At 36.8% G+C, this 16,888-nt stretch overlaps 2 protein-coding genes across 3 annotated transcripts; both read left to right on the top strand.

Moving 5' to 3' along the window:
• Positions 1–7,230: 7,230 nt before the first annotated feature.
• LOC128867893 (uncharacterized) lies at positions 7,231–9,592 on the top strand. 2 transcript variants are annotated; one of them, XM_054109476.1, is made up of 6 exons: positions 7,234–7,335; positions 7,425–7,505; positions 8,886–8,959; positions 9,031–9,141; positions 9,223–9,365; positions 9,430–9,592. In XM_054109476.1, exons 3-6 carry the CDS (start codon positions 8,890–8,892, stop codon positions 9,583–9,585), a joined length of 480 nt encoding a protein of 159 aa, XP_053965451.1. In that variant the 5' UTR covers positions 7,234–7,335; positions 7,425–7,505; positions 8,886–8,889; the 3' UTR covers positions 9,586–9,592. The 2 variants fall into 2 exon arrangements, with proteins under 2 accessions (XP_053965450.1, XP_053965451.1); XM_054109475.1 differs by having other exon boundaries at positions 7,231–7,335; positions 9,031–9,365.
• A 1,534-nt stretch (positions 9,593–11,126) lies between these two features.
• On the top strand, positions 11,127–12,565 carry LOC128866003 (uncharacterized). The gene is made up of 2 exons (XM_054106455.1): positions 11,127–11,699; positions 11,773–12,565. The coding sequence occupies exons 1-2, from the start codon at positions 11,159–11,161 to the stop codon at positions 12,444–12,446; spliced, it is 1,215 nt and encodes a 404-aa protein (XP_053962430.1). The 5' UTR covers positions 11,127–11,158; the 3' UTR covers positions 12,447–12,565.
• Positions 12,566–16,888: the final 4,323 nt, after the last annotated feature.

The raw sequence follows: 16,888 nt of genomic DNA, 5'->3' as shown, positions 1-16,888 counted from the left end.
TCGTTTGAAAAGTTCATGCAAAATCAAAAAGTACGTAATTGTTTGTGGTAAACCTTTTTTATTTTTCGACATAGTCTCCTTTTAGGCTTATACACTTTATCCAACGCTGTTCTAAATAGTTTGTTTGATGCCTTCCGAATAAAAAAAAATTGTACAAGTCTGAAAAATAGCCATTTGTTTCTGCAATCACCTCCTTGTTTGAATAAAATCTCTTTCCCGCCAGCCATTTATTCGAATTGGGGAACAAATAGTAGTTCGAGTGAGCCAAGTCTGGAGAATAGATGGGTTGTTAAACCAGTTGAAATCCTATTTTCATTACTTTTGCGTTCACAACTGCTGAGGCGTGAGCTGATGCGTTGTCGTGATGGAAAAGGAAATTCACTCGACTTCCTCTTTTCAAACGAACGGCAAGCACAAAGAAATATACCAATCTGGCTGAAACTTGGTGTGTGTTCTTTCAAGAGCTGCTACTAACTAAATATAAACTCGATACGCGCTAGTTGTGCCATCTCTCTGACTTTGCAGGGACTTTTCAAACGACCCTCTTATAATACATATAGGCGAAAGAAGGGCGTCTCAACAAATGAAAGCTGATATACTACTTGAAAAATGAATTTCTAAATGTGAATATGTAGTTAAAATTGACTGGGGTTTGCGGTTTTTAGGTTTATTTATCCAAGTCGAAAAACAAAAAATTACCGCAAATGTTTAACAAGTAAAAGTTAACCGCTTAGCGACAAAGAAAACCCCGCATCGCATGGTACGGGGCTAGTAATGTCGCTGGGAGTAAGTTCATGCACACATACATACATATGAGAAGCTGAAAATTAAAAAGAATAGATAAAATTTTATGAACATAGTTTTCACAATTTAAGTTTAATTAAATTTTGCTGTTTTATTCTTTTTTTTTACAACTCATCCCTGAAATGGCTCCATATATACGGTGTGTCCTTTCTAAGATCATTAACTACAGAAAAAATAGCAAAATGACCGCAAAGGAGTGGCGCATACAGGTCAAATGAAAATACGAAGAGGTTTACTATGGATTATATGATTAAAGTGCGAAAGTACTCACACTCGCTTGAATAGTTGAAGCTAGCCAAGAATTGAATTCAGCGATTATCATCGAGGTGTGTCGCTGCAAATCACTTCTTTTTTCAATTATCTTGTAATTTAACGTGAGTTTTAATGACATTGCTGGCCTAACTTTAGGCGTGCATTCGTGGTTATTACAGCCACTCTCAAAAATATTCACTTAATCGCTTGCATGCTGTCTTTTATTTGTACTCGTATATTCAGCTAATAGGAACTGCAGTTCCTACAGTTGGAACGGCAATATTTTTACTGCTGATATGGTGAATCGCCACATTAACACACAAACAAGCTAAGTCTATTTTTAGGCGCTTTATGCCATCATACGCACATGTGACTGCGCGAATTCATTACTTACGCCCACGCGTGCTTGAACACACCTTTAAATTTTCGAAATTTAGCCGCTATCGGAGTCTTTAAACCTGCTTGTGACATAGCTGAAGCTTTTAAGAAACAAAAATTGTAATTAGGACAAACCTTGAGACTATACGAAGTAGTGTAGAAAAGTTTTTGATTCAATAAACTACTTACCATCTATTGCACATTTTCTTGTAACTTTTTATTTACCTGTTTTTTGTTTGAAATTTGAAAAGTCGAGCCAGGAAGCACCGCGAGCTTTGGTAACTCCTAAAACATTCAGGCTAAAAAAGCCCATTGTATTTACAGCTCTGGAAAGTTAAAGGGTCGATAGTCAAGGAGGAAAGGAGAGGAGTAACAGAAGGAAAGATATAGGATAGAATAGGAAAATAGAGGTAGTTAGACCTGTGAGAATTTTCCAGGCTCTTGAGCAAATCTGAAAATATCCTCCACTTTGAGCGAAGGAATTTTCTCATGACATCGGAACCCAAAATTCGCAGCCTTGCACTAGCAAATGCGGGACACTCACAGAGAAAATCTTCAGTGCGTCCGCCTCCTCTAAGCAGGACAGGCAAATCGTGTTCGCAATGATTCTAATGGTGGTAATATGTTGACCCCATGGATTGTGTCCTGTAATAATACCTACGAGTAAAACTGCCGCTGCACGTACCGAAATCAGGCTGAGAGGTTTGGGTTTCAGGCCCGACTTCACTTGCGTACACTCAAGTATCCTCAGAAACTTTGGGTTCTCCCTCCGATAACGGACTAGTGTATACCCTCGATAAGTCCCAACGGAACTTTCTAGGGGACAGGGCTTAGTGAACCTGTTCGCGAATGGATTGAAGTTGGATGTTAGGGCTGGTGGAGTATTCTGCAAAGAACTCCCCATCAGACTCAAATTCAGGTTACCGGATCACTGTAGTGTATTCCAAGCAGAGGTGGCCGCAATCAAAGAAGCAGCTGATTGGCTACTTACTTGCGAAATAACTGTTAAGAAGGTAAACATCTACTCCGATAGCCAAGCGGCAATTAGGACCTTAGGCTCTATTGTGGTGCACTCGAAACTGGTCAGGGAATGCCTGGTTCCACTTTCGACTGCATCCGAACTCTTTGACATAAGGCTAACCTGGGTACCTGGTCATAGTGACATTGCGGGAAACTGCGAGGCGGTTGAGCTGATAGATAGATATGTGGATATATTAAATGGAGGTTTGCACTTCGACCTCATGGTCTTTTGAACCCTCTATTCCTCATAGTAGCTCATCTAAACCTATTTTCCTTATTAGGTTTATGAAAAAGCTGGGTTGGACTGAGCGCATGTACCTTTCTTCTGCCTGAAATTGGCCGAGATGTCACACCTTTCACCGCGCTATTAGCGCTGTATTCAAAGAGATGGTGTATTGGAGTCTCCAGAGATTGGTCGCAGAAACGACAAGAGACAGACCATAACCAATCCTGTACAGGTGAATCTGCCATGGCCTGTGAGAACGCCGGTGAGCATCTCATCAGTTTATCCTTACGGAGGGTTATGAGTTTCTAAACCTCTTTTGGTTGGACCCTCAACAAAAAGGCTTTCGCCTGGCGTAGCTCCATAGTTTGGTACCAGCTAACCTTCATTTGCCTTTGAGCCGATGAGGAGGAATGTTATAGTGTTAGTGTCACGCATGCCATTGGTGTGACGGCACCTTTCATAATGTATCAACCTCCTTATAAAAAAAAAACAAAAAATAAATAAAAAAAGAAAAAAAAAACCAAAAAGAAAAGGTTTTGGGCTGAACTATACCTTTGGTATTGTACAAAAATACCTAATTTTGTAGGAAAAGCTCCCGTTTGACACATTGTGACTCTCCTTTGATGTTTGGCAAGCAGAGAAATTCTCAGCTAATAATAATAGTTTTAATCGTGAAATCCATCCAGTGTAGGACAGTTTTTGTTTTTGTTGTTGTTACTTTTTTGTAAAAAATATTTCAAATATATATTGAAAATAATATAATTTTATTACAATTTTTATTTATTTTAATTTATTTATTACAATATTATTTAAGTTGGTCTCGTTTTTTTAGTAAAAATGTATTTGAAAGCTACCAACAGACTTTTAGAAGAATAAATACACATAGGTATTCTTGGGCGTTAGAGTGTTAAAGAGGCATTTGTTTTTTTTTTTTAAGTTTTTTCTTAAGAGTAATTTTTTTTTGCCAATATGGTTCGCATAAGAGTATACATTTTTTCAAGTAAAGGGTGGTTAAATTTCAAGGGCCGATGTTGAATGTGAACCACACCTAAACGGCAAGTTTTTTCTGCATTTCATTTGATATTTTTCAATTTCAGACTAACTCAATTGGACTAACCATGGAAACATACACAATCGAGCAACGCGTTAAAGTTATTCAGGTTTATTATGAAAACGGGCGTTCAAGTCAAAATGCATATCGCGCACTTCATCTTCAGTGATGAGGCACATTTTCACTTCAGTGGATTCGTCAATAAGCAGAATTGCCGCATTTGGGCGAATGATAAGCCAAGAGTGATTGCCGAAAACCCAATGCACCCACAAAGAGTGACTGTTTGGTGCGGTTTGTGAGCCAGCGGCATCATTGGGCCGTATTTTTTCCAAAATGAGGCCGGTAAGGCAGTTACTGTGAATAGTGTTCGCTATCGTGAGAGGATAACGAACTTTTTATGGCCCGAATTGGAAGATATGGATGTGGACCATATGTGGTTTCAACGTTCTGTTAACTTGTCACACAGATAACGAAACAATGGCTCTTTTGCGCGAAAAATTTGATGGCCGAATAATCTCACGCCGCGGCGATGTCAATTGGCCACCAAGATCATGTGATTTGACACCATTGGACTTCTTTCTTTAGGGTTATTTGAGAGAAAGGTGTACGTCGATAAGCCAGCAACAATTCAAGAGCTAAAGGATGAGATAATTCGGCACATTAACGGCATAGAACCTCAATTATGCCCCAGTGTCAACGAAAATTTGGACCATCGGACCGCGGCGGCAATTTGGCCGATATTTTGTTCTATATGTAATTGAGCCGTACCAATATTATCATAATAAAGAGAATTGTTAATAATTTCCTAAAAAAATTGTATTTTATTCAAAATCAACACCGGCCCTTGAAACTTAGCCACCCTTTATATGCGATAAGTAAAATTATTAACCCAGATAGGGCTATGCCATTATTTATCCAGATCCGCTAGCTTTCACAGTATTTGAATTAAAAATTATTTACTCAGTTTTACTGCACGCTGAGAACGTATCAGTGAAAATTTACATACAAACTACGAGTATATTCACACACTTAGATCTCATTTAGGTTCACTGGGTTCAACAAGTGAATCATATCATAAAAAAATTCCCTTAAAAACACAGATGTCTGATTCATACGGGTACGGCAAAGAATTTCTTAATTGCAATAAGAGTTATAAATAAGTTACGTTTATCAAATAGTTTAATAATTTATTTTCATTTATATTTTAATAATTTTCAATAATTTTTCATTTCGGGTACAAAGCATTGCTTGTACTCACCTCTGCCGGTTATACCTTCATAGTCTCGACGTCGATGTTGGCCAACAACACCCACTTCCGCATCATCGTTCTGCCGACGATAGGAGAGACGCGATCGAATAGATGAGAAAGGCATAGCCGCAAACTGCAATCAAAGTGGGTCAGCAAAGAGTTCGAATGTGAGATGTGTTGATATGTAACTGTGTGCAATGACGAGTACGTCGTCGATTAGCCAGAAGCGCATAAAATGAAAACTGTGAAAAAGGGGGCGGACGTGCTAAGGCGCGCACTGTTAGGGCTTCGCTTGCCACCACCACCAGGTAACCACCGCGAGCGTTGTACCGAAACCGGAAGCAAACAGGCTGTGTGTTTGTTTGCCGAACGAAAACTATTTATGCACATACAAATTTTGCACTCTGTTGCATTTTAGCAACGCAAATTCACGAAGGAATCTCTTATGCAGCACTATTACAATTGATATGTATTTGTGTGTGTGGATAAGTGTTTTTTATTATTTTGTATAATAGCTACAAGTGATGAGCAAGTCATATGCTCACCATTTACCGAATGCCGTAACTCTTCTTCTACATATTTTTCTATTATCTATTAGCGCTGATAAAAGCATCTAACAAAATGCCTTTTCCACACAGCACAAAATGAACTTGATAAGTTTTGCTCTTTTGTTTACACACTTCACTAAATTTGTACTATGTATCAACTCTTACTAAATATGTACACTGTACACCGACCGCACTCTTTCACTTACGTACATACATATGTGTGTATGGATTTTTGCTTTATTTTATTAATAATAATTTCACGACCGAAGACGACAACAGCGGCAATGTGTTGTGTCAATAAAGCGAATGCACTGCTCAATAACAAACGGCAAATATTTTCTGCAATAATGCATGCAAAGTGCAGTCCAGAGAACGTTAATTAATATATACCATTGGCGTTCTCTGTATGCAGCATAGAAAGAAACAGCATAAAAGGGAATCAAGAGAATTTTTGATAATTGAGCGATAAATGCAGCTGGCAGTAGGAGAGAGCGTATTTTTGTGCAATGTGAAATTATGTAAATAGATTTGTATGTGCATTGTTAAAATAGGATGAGCGCAACACGAAATGATAAGCAAGAAATGTAAAAATGTGGCCACTCTTTGTCGCACAGCTGTTTGACATGGCGAGACTCGTTTGTTTGTTGGTTATGCAGCTGCCAATATATAATCATAGAGGTCGCTCTCAATGGCAGCTATTTTAAAATTTTCTTCCGTTCGGCATTCGTATTTTTTTGCGCATAGTTCGTTCTGATTTTTCAACTGTGCGTTTTTTTGCGCAATAAAAATGCAAGTTTTGTTTTGTGAAATATTGTTTAATGAAGTGGGAGAACGACTAACACTAACCTCAGCTCTTTAATGATTACATGAATTTGGCCGTTTTACAAAATTCATGCGATGTAGCGAGACTCATTTATTTGTTGATATGCCTCATGCAATATACATATAACCGCAGAGGTCGCTCTCAACGGCAACCAATTTGCAATTAACTACCGTTCGGATTCGTAATAGTTCTAATTTTGCAATTGTGTTCTTTGCGCAATAAAACTGCAATTTTTCTTAGTGAATTTGTGTATAATTGTGTGCTGTAGTGAGAAAGCCACTAACCCTATTCCCAACTTTTTAACGATTATGTGAATTTAGCCCAAAAATTACAAAATTCATGGGATATCTGTGTCTCTTCTATTATGCTATATTTCATATTTGCATTTATTTAATGAAATTTCCATTCGGCCCATCAAACCCAGTGCCCGCATCTAAGGGAATTTATCGCTTAGGCCTCTTCAATTTGCTTACAAACATAGAAAATTTTTGATAAATTACATGAACCTTCTTTCTCCCCATGTTGTGTACCGCAAAGAAAATTAGCGCGATTCTATGACCTTACAAACTCTGGTAGACACTGTGCATAATAAATATTTTAACATAAAGATGACAGATTATGATTCACTCCATTTCAAGCAACTTTCACTATCGCTCGACTTGAATTTATTTTATTAATACTCAGAATTTGGCAATGTAAACAAAGTGCCCTGCAAACCAACGTTCACCAGTTTTTCCAATTTTACCACCACATTCACTCAATTTTTTCCAATAATACCCACACAATCACATTTAATTCTGTTGTCATTTTTGATGGGTTATACGTATATTTACCTCAAAGTTTCGTGAATACTTATTAAACTTAACTATAGTGAGTGCGAAAGTGACAGCAAAAACCAAGTTGCAAATGTCATAATGACATCCGCGAAAATAGAAATAAAAAAAAGAATCGCGTTTAATTCGGTGAAAATCTGCAAGCGAAAAGGTAAGTTGAACAATTTTTTATTAAATTTTCCAATTATATACATAACATATAGGTATATTTAAACTAATAAAATGTATTTTTATTTTCAGAAAAACGTATTTCACACCGCAATAAATAAAAAGCAAGAAAAGAAGAAAACAATAAGGCAAAAAGCGGGCATCTTTCTTTTGGTAAGTTTGCTCAACATGAAAAAATTCTTTTTCGCTTATAAAATGTCCAAAAGCATGACCAGTGCCGGTGGTCATAGCTTTTGCATCCATACATACACTGCGCAGTGTGTTTTTGTGAGAAATAAGGGTTGAAAAGCAATTTGTTGCCCATACAGGATCAGTGCGGGGATCCTAACCTCAAATACATATGTGTTCTCATAGCTATGGGCAACAAATCTTTTCAATATGTCTAAAGAAAATTATTTAACTCCCTATTTTAATATTCCCTTAGTCCGCTGCGTAGTGTACATGAATTAAATATGCAATATATGTATGTACATATATACTGCGAAGTAATATAATATAAGACTATTTAGTTGTGACGCCCCCGCTCGTGCATTTGTTACAGGAGTTAAGTCGCATACGGCAAAGAACTCCTGTTCCAAATGCACGATCGAGGGCGTCTATACACAAAGAAGGGTAAGCTTCCCACAGCAAGTTGGGGATTTAAGATCAGATAGTTCATTTAAAAATAGAATAGATTTAAGTTACCATAGTTTAGAATTTAAGCAAGCAGAAAGTTTGCTAGAATCTTTTAACTTTGGCATGGTTTCACAATTTCCTGTTGAACCCATGCATTTGGTATATTTGGGTGTAACAAAAAAGTTGCTCCAGCTACTTATCAAGAAAGGTAACGTTACGAAAATGAATGAGAAGCTTTTGCTTCTTAGCAGGTTCGTACCGTCTGAGTTTAGCCGGCTTAGCCGAGACCTTGACCAGATAAGTAATTGGAAGTCAACTGAATTCCCGCAGTTTTTATTACATACCGGGATATTTGTTTTGAAAGACTGAAGGTTTTATTATCATTTTCTTTTACTACACGCCGGAATTCGATTTCTCTCTTGTGAGAAATCTTTTAACGTAGAATCGAGTGTCGCCAATGAATTGTTAAAGGAATTTGTTGATTTGTTCGGAAATATTTATGGCGATCATCTAATAAGTTATAATGTTCACGGGTTGTTACACCTTTCGGATTGTGTTAGAGAATTTGGTCCTTTAGACAATTTTTCCGCGTACAAATTTGAGAACTACATGCAGCATTTAAAAAAAATAATTAATAAACCTAATAAAATTTTGCAGCAAGGGGCCCATTAAAATTGTTGGATTAGATAAGGAAACCAACAGTTTTAAAGCGCTCCTTATTGCTAATTTAGAAAATTATTTTATCGAGCCAGTAGAATCTATGTCAGGGCTACATAGGTATTTGTATAGGTGAAATATTAAGTAATGTAGTCCTAATTAGTCGTAGTGATATAAGTTATAAATATTTTTGTATAAATGATAGAAATAAGCTTATTCTTGTCCCCATTCTACATAATTCATTTCGTTCTTTTTTTTAAGTACAATGGAGGACATTTTTTTTTCGGAAAGCGAAATGATCTCTCCACCACGCTCGGGCCCCCCTATTTTTACAGGTATAAATATAAAAATATATTAACAGAATTCGAAATACTTATATTCATACTTAAAACTAATTCCATTTTAGGGTCTGCCGTGCAGCGTAAGCGGTTTGCTGTATCGCAGCCCTACGAAAGGCGTACAGCAGTCCCACATTCCACCAGCGCAACGATATCCAACCATGCTACTGCGGTTCCAAGTAAATTTTTTTATATTTTAATAAATTTTAATTCTTACCATTATTTTTTTGCGAGGTTGTTAAAAAAAACACTTATTTCAGGTGAACCAGTTTCTCTGGCTGCTTTACAAAAAGAACTGAGAGAAATGCGGAGCGATATCCGTGAATCTTTGGGGGAAATAAAGACCACCTTAAGGGACCTAGAAAGTAAGGTTGAAAGGAATTTCAAGGACTTCAAAAAAAAGGTTATACAAGAATCTTATTGAAGTAATGAATTATAACTTTATAAGCTCTTTATTAATTATTTAGATGCCAGAAAGAGCGGAATTTCAGGTCCAGGGACAGCTAATGAGGGAGGTGAAAGTGGTGATGACAAGAGTTCACCAGAGTATTGCGCGCATCACGGGAGATGCTATGAGTCCTGAGTATATAGTGATTCCCAATAACATCACAGGATGCGATTAATACTCTGGAGGAGCTAAATAAATATTAAAATTATTTATTATATAAATAATATGCAATAAATAACCATTTGTATTAGTAATTTTGAAGGATTATTGTATATAGGATCCGTAAGTATTACCTACAAAATTACCCAGTTGAAGAGATTCTGTTAACTATGTGTTAACTACGAAATTCACTTATTCATGAGATTCTGTTAGTCTTGTCGAGGCCCTATGCTCCCAAACGGAGTGAAGCGGGATGTAAAATATATCATTTTACAATACTCGAAAGATTGTTCACGTTAAATTGTATAACAAAAATTTTATAAATCAAAGTTCCAAACTTTGTATTGGGTTGGGGAGTAATTTCATAGCGTTTTTATATTTTCTTTTATTTTACAACGATTTGTTTGGCCAAGGAACTCTTTCTGCTCTACAAATCTATGCTAATTTAATTTTTGAGTTATTTAATTTTTTATTAATTTTTAAGTTAGAAATGGATAACCCAAGGGGCAAAAACCAACTTTTTGGACATTTTTACTAAAGAAAGGAGTAAGTGGCTCCAGGAGATACGCCAAAGCCGAGAGTTCATCCAAAGAAGATCATGAAATATGTTTGGTGGGATTGGGAGGGCACGGTGCGCTGGAAAATACTGGAAAAGAATGCCACGTTCAACAAGGAGCTCTACATTGCCCAGGTACACCGTGTGAATGAGGCTATTTGACTGAAAAGTCTTGATCGACTTGGTCAAACCATACATCTTCACGACAAAGCTAGGCTCCATGTTGCACAAGTCGTCAAAGCCTCACTAGAAGTCCAAGAGATCGAATGGGAGGTCCTTCAGCATCCGCCGTATCTTCTGGACCTTGCACCAACTGATTACCACCTTTTCCGCTCCCTGCCAAACCATATGAGGGGCGTCACCTTTGATAACAAAAAGGTCCTTTAAACTGGCTCAACAACTTTTTTGACACTAGATCGGGCGATTTTTCGCGAAACGGCATCAACAAATTGGTCCAGAGGTGAGAAGAAGTGGTAAAGAGCAACGGCGAATATAAAATTGATTAACTTGTTGATATAATTATTGTTTTTTGTTTGAATAAATGTCTTCGGTAAAAATGCTATGCACTCATTCCCCAACCTATAAAAAATTCCTAAAATTGAATTTTAGTGTAAAGGGAAAAATAGCGCTGTTTTTTTTAAATTTTCGATGCTGAGATTTTTTTCCATATGAGGCAAAGCCTTTTGTATGGAAGAAAACTATATTTTTTTTTAAATATTGGCAAGGAAAATATTGCGAATATTGCAAAAAGTTAAAGTTATTCAACAATGTGAGCACTAGTGTATATACGTCTATGCATATTATTGTTCACCTTTGAAATTATCAGCTACTTGAGGTCAATACATTTTCAACAAAAAACCCATAAATATGCATTGAAACAAAAAAACGGTTCTGCGGTCAAGAAAAACCAAACGAACAAAGCTGATAAGGAAACAACTGAAGCTTCCAAGCATTTCGTTTGAAATCTCTTACTCGAATTGAATAAAATTTCATGTTGTAAACAGCATCTCAGTCAAAAGTTTGCAAACTCGAGATGGGTTTAGTCGCTTATGGAATTTTTCTTATAACTCTTGCGTTAGCTGCAGCTAAGACACTCGATGAGTGCATTGTGCCCATCGGCTCCATACGCTACAATCGCATTCAATGGCCATTGATCTACAAACCCAACGGCGAGTTGTATCCCACGCAAGTGGATGCAGAGCAACAATACGCAAGTGTGCATTTACCCGCTGGCGCAGAGGCCATACTCTCATGCGGTCCTAATTATTTGAAAAACTATAACCGCGCGGAGGTTTTGAATGTGAAATGTGAAAGCGGCGGCAAGTTTAGTGCATTGAGTGGCGGCGTATCGGATGCGAAGAAGGGGCCGAAAGCGGTGGATCAGTTTGGTTGCGATTTGCGTGTTGTCGAAGAGGTGCTAAGCACTGTGAATGGTTGCACCAATCAGGCATGGACAGCGGTGGCATTTGGCTACGTCAATCCACAGGATCATTTGACGCACATTATTGGCGAGGCATGCTACGATGAAGGCGAGGGGCGTACAATATTTGCGCATGTTAAGCTGAGTGACACGGGTAAGTGGGGTGCTACGTTAGGTATCACGCATCATTGTTGTTTTTTTTTTTTAACTGTGAACAACTTTACCAGATTCCGTTTACCAGCAACAACTGCCCAGAGACTTCCTAACCAAACGCCGTCATCCCGATGGACGCTACAAAAGTGAGCTCTTCCGTGGCCTACACTTTGATGAGATCTATGAGCGTATACGCCAAGCGCTACATTTGAAACGGGCACCATTCCTACATAAAGCCAACTATGTGGATGAGTTCTTGCTGAGCAGTACACAATTTCACGCAGTGAAGAAACTGGGTTGGAATTACTTTGTTGCACATGACGATCTTACGGCATGGACGTCGCTCAAGGAAGATATACTTGCACTTCATCGCGCAACTAAAAATGCAGCATTGGATATTTATGTGGGTAGTCATGGCATTCAAGTGCTGCATGGTGCTAATGGTGAGCAGCTGGAGCTCTATCTACAACCGGCAGCGGGTGAACATGGAAAATTCCCAGTGCCCGAACTGTTGTGGGTCGTCGTGAAGCAAGACGATAAGGCAACGGCTTTTGGTGTATACAACGATGCTAGTGCGAATGCGGTGGAGAGTAGTGCGACAGCTTCGAGACATGCACCGATTTGTGAGAGCAAATGCGCTGAGATCAGTTGGCTTTCGGAAACGTTGAAAAGGGGAGGTGTGGTTTGTTGTAGTGTATCGGAATTTAGAAAAGTGGTAAAAGAGGTGCCTGCCGTCGCAGAGGCGTAGGAGTTTGCGAAAGTTAGTGCAGGTACTGGTATTTGAATCTGTTTACTTTAAGTTTCTTCTGAATAAAAGGAGTTTGCATTGGAAATAAATGAAGTTTGTGAAGAAGAAGAATATAATATTTTTTTGGTGTGTTTTGGTTTATTTCTATGAATTCATCTTGAATAGACAATGCCCCATATTTGAAGGTTAACACGTTTGACGCTCAGTTGGAAATCAGTTGGTACTTCCAAAAACGTACTTTTTGTTTTTTTACCAAGTAGTTAGTTCTTGAGGAGTTTGATGAAGATTTCATGCGTACAAATTAAAATTTTTATATTTTTTGATTTTTTTCTTAAAAAATTGTATACGTCCATAGCCGTCATTTGTTTTTTATAGCTTCGATAATAGACGTTATAATATTTAGCGTTTTTTTTTTTGAAAATAATGTACGAAAAAAATGAAATAGGTATATTTTTAAACTATAACTTTATTTTCCCATTATTTTTATACACATCTTCTTTTAATACCAAAATCAAAGAACAAAAATTTGTAGCACCGTAAGAAAAATTTTAGTTAATTAGAGCTAATCAATTTGGTTTTAGAAAACATTTGCCACAAGAAGCAAATGATAAAATTCAAAACATAGGACATGTTTTACATCTGTAACAAGTTTCTTCTCGAACTTTATTTTTTGTACAATTTCTGCAACGACGATATGTTTTATTTTCTTTTTTATTCTCTGGTGTCGAAATTAGTTCAATATAATGTTGATTAGTATTTCTTAAGCATAAAGCTAAAGAAGATGAACTATTTGTTTTTGTTGCCAACCGCATGTTGCCTCTGATGATATTGGCTGCTTACCAGTTGAAATATGTTTTGGTAATCTAATTAATGATTTTATAAGAGACTCTCTTAACTCGATAAACTTTACATTTTTGTGGAATTTTTTGTATAAATTATACAAGTTCGAAACACATACATAGATCCAAAATATGAAAAATTACTTTTTTATACCATCGTATGCTCTTCCTTGGAGAAGAGTAGTACGAGATCATTTGGTCGCATCTATCTACACCAGACATATGCGAATTGTAGTCAGCTTTATCATTTGGTTTCATTTTATCATTTCCGGATGATGCCTTGTAGTGATTTTTTAGCTAAACAGTTGATTTAAACAGCTGACGCACGTTTCGTGTTTTGTTTCACTGTCAAACATCTTCAGTTTGGTCTATAATTTAACCAGGAATCGTCTTACAAACGAACAACGCTTGCAAATCGTTGAATTTCATTATAAAAATGCGTGTTCTGTTAAGAAAGTTTAAGTTGGCCGAAGATCCACTTTTTTATCGAAAAATTGAGTTCAGCGACGAAGCTCATTTTTGGATCAATGGGTACGTAAATAAGCAGAATTGTCGATATTGGAGTGAAGATCAGCCAGAAGAATTGCAAGAGCTACCAATGTATCCAGAAAAGGTCACAGTTTGGTGCGGTTTATGGGCTGGAGGTATCATTGGACCGTACTTCTTCAAAGATGCTGCGAATCGTAACGTAACTGTAAATGGTGAGCGCTACCGTGAAATGATATCCAACTTTTTTTTGCCCAAAATGCAAGAGCTTGACTTGCATGACATGTGGTTTCAGCAAGACGGTGCCACATGCCACACAGCACGCGTAACAATGGACTTGTTGAGAGGCGAGTTCGGTGAACATTTTATTTCACGTTCGGCAGACAAGCCTGCTTCAATTAACGCATTAGAAGACAACATTAAAGCATTTATATGTCAGATAACGGCCGAAACATTGGAAAGAGTATGCCAAAATTGGACTAAGCGGATGGACCATTTGAACCGCAGTCGCGGTCAACATTTGCATAAAATAATCTTCAAGCATTAAATTATATGGACTGTACTACAGATTTAAATAAAAATTTCATGCATTTTTCTGAATTGTACGTGTGTTTTTTTCAACAATTTTCCTATAGCTCTTAAATATATCACCCTTTAGATATTACTTCGCGCTTATCTTTCCACTTTGAAACATACATTTCACCCTTTCTACGCCAAATATGCCTGCCTTTTCTTAACTTTTTTGAGATAACTGCTTCTGGATTGCCTTCTCGATTAGGTCGAAGTGTTCCGGTTGTGTGAGTTTTGAAATACAGTAAGTCATTGCATAGTCCAACATTATTATAAAAAGTATCCATATGTAGGTTATGTCCTTTATTCAAATAACAAACAAGACGATTTGTTTTTGATGATGTATTATAGTATTAGGGGCATCTTCTCTTCCTTGGTAAATATCAACATTTAAAACATAAACGTCACTAGTAGTTAGCTCGTAGAATTTTATTCCATATTTAGAAGTTTTCGATTTCATATATTGTCGAAATTTTAGTCGCCCTCTGAATAATAACATGGATTCACCAAGAGAAATATTTATCTCCAGAGAATATGCTTTGTGAAATTTTCTTAAAATGGCATTAAGTAATAGAAGAATCTTATGCAATTTTTCGGAACAATCTACGTCTTTATTTCCATAATGTCGTTATATTACATTCATATAGCGTAGTAACTGTTGAAAACGACGTCCTGCCATTGTTTTCGCAAATACTGGAGAAAAGTATATAAAGAGTTATTGCTAAACAAATTACGAATTGATGGTGCATTATGTTGAGCTATTGTAAGCAATCCAAAAAATTTCCGTAAGTATTTTGAATTAATACTTTTCTGTCGTTTTCATTATTAAAGCTCACCGAACCCACCCCATTAGAGGAAATTCGCTATAGAGTCATTGTTTAACTGTAAAAGCTCAATAAAATTAAAAATACTTCACTACTGAAGCTTTCGCAGCTTACAAAACTTTGTGCAATGAAGCCATTTTTCAAAGTTCAGTACAGCCAAGTCGCCTTTTGCTCCAAGGCTTCAAAAATTAAAACCTGGATAATTTTGAAAGCTTGAAATATATAAAATATTCCCGCTATGAATGCTCGTCGGCCACAGCTTTGGAAGCTCAATAAAGACTAGTCATCTTAAAACGTAAAAATCTGCATTATTTTGAAAGCAAACAAAAATTCCATTGCAAACGAATGAGCTTGCGAGTGTGATATGTTGGAGGCATTCTTTGGTGGAATGAATAAATGAATGTAGTTACAATACGAAGTTTTTCCTTTGGTATTCCAAGGAAAACCACCAATCTCATTCTTTCGCGATAAAAGCTTCATCTATTTGAAAACAAAAAACTTTGCCTACTTTCATGGATTAAGGGGGTCCTCTAGTTTCTCGTCTGTTTTTTTTCGGGTTTTTCAATAATTTTTAACGGGCAAACGATCAAAATAATAAATCTCATTGTGTTCACATAATCTTTAGTAACATTTAAATGAGCTTTACAAATTTTTTGAAGACAAAATATATAATAGAATAAAAGTTATAGTGGCCGACAAGAAGACATAAAGTAAAAGAGGTGCTTGACGGTGACCAAGATTGCGGCTGTTTGGCTTATCTGAAATCGAAAAACCAAACGACATTTTAATCTTCATATTTAAGACTAGCGATTGAACTAGAATGAATTCTTAATTACAAAAATTAATTTTTGTATACACTTTTGAAAATTAAATTCTATTTTTTACTTATTTTTTCTTAATTTTTTCGCTCATAGGAAAAAAACTATCGAAGCAATCATGATAATCCTAGTTCAATCGCTGGCTTATAATATACTAAAGATGAGGTATATATTTGAACAAGATCGGTTCAGTAGTTTTTGAAATATCGTGGGCACTATTTTGAAAAATAGTGTTTCGAGAAAAACGCGTTTCAAAGTTCGCGCATGTGATTTATAGTAAAAATTTCATCTTACCGTCAATCTGCTGTGCCTGGACCATACAATAGGCCTTCCTCTTCTTCTTGGAAGTCACGCAGAGCTGCTCCTTCTTCCCTTTTGGCGATTCGATATTTTCGACCCAAGAAACTAGAGGACCCCCTTAAGAAACTGACCGGATTTGAAGCGAGTTGCACTGATAGGTGGAAAAATTTTCTGAGCAGGTTGAAGACTAATTTTGTCCAGAAAATATTACTGTCAAGGTGTCGCGCTTGTGTCGAAATATTTCTAAATATTCTACTTACGGTCCGAATCAACTCATTCAAAACCTATGCCGGCAGTGTAAAAAGAAATAAAATTGGTCCGCTAGGTAGCGTTCGTGTCCAGATACTTTAAAAAATCGTATTTGTTCTCCATTTTGGTTCAAATTCAGAGTGTATTTCACTGAGCGGCCCAGCAGTCTAGCGGAAAACTTACAAAATGGAGTCGAAAACCTAAAGAATTGGTGCAACCTAGGAATACGAATTGTTTTATGAAAGCAAAAATGTATGCAATTGATGACGTAGATGCGGTTTGATAGCACCGGATAGATGTTCAGCAAAATTTGCAAACTATGGGTGGTGTTAGGGTCCTTTTTTCTGGAAATTTTA

This window comes from Anastrepha ludens, chromosome 6, assembly GCF_028408465.1.
Source record: "Anastrepha ludens isolate Willacy chromosome 6, idAnaLude1.1, whole genome shotgun sequence".
Classification (NCBI taxonomy): Eukaryota; Metazoa; Arthropoda; class Insecta; order Diptera; family Tephritidae; genus Anastrepha; species Anastrepha ludens.
This window is presented reverse-complemented; position numbering and strand designations above follow the sequence as displayed.

Coding starts and splice junctions, on each gene's coding strand:
- LOC128867893 (XM_054109475.1), top strand. CDS start 8,890: ATGGAGGACATTTTTTTTTCGGAAAGCGAAATGATCTCTCCACCACGC. Junction 8,960..9,030: donor GGGCCCCCCTATTTTTACAG/GTATAAATATAA, acceptor ATTCCATTTTAG/GGTCTGCCGTGCAGCGTAAG. Junction 9,366..9,429: donor TCAAGGACTTCAAAAAAAAG/GTTATACAAGAA, acceptor TTAATTATTTAG/ATGCCAGAAAGAGCGGAATT.
- LOC128866003 (XM_054106455.1), top strand. CDS start 11,159: ATGGGTTTAGTCGCTTATGGAATTTTTCTTATAACTCTTGCGTTAGCT. Junction 11,700..11,772: donor TGTTAAGCTGAGTGACACGG/GTAAGTGGGGTG, acceptor CAACTTTACCAG/ATTCCGTTTACCAGCAACAA.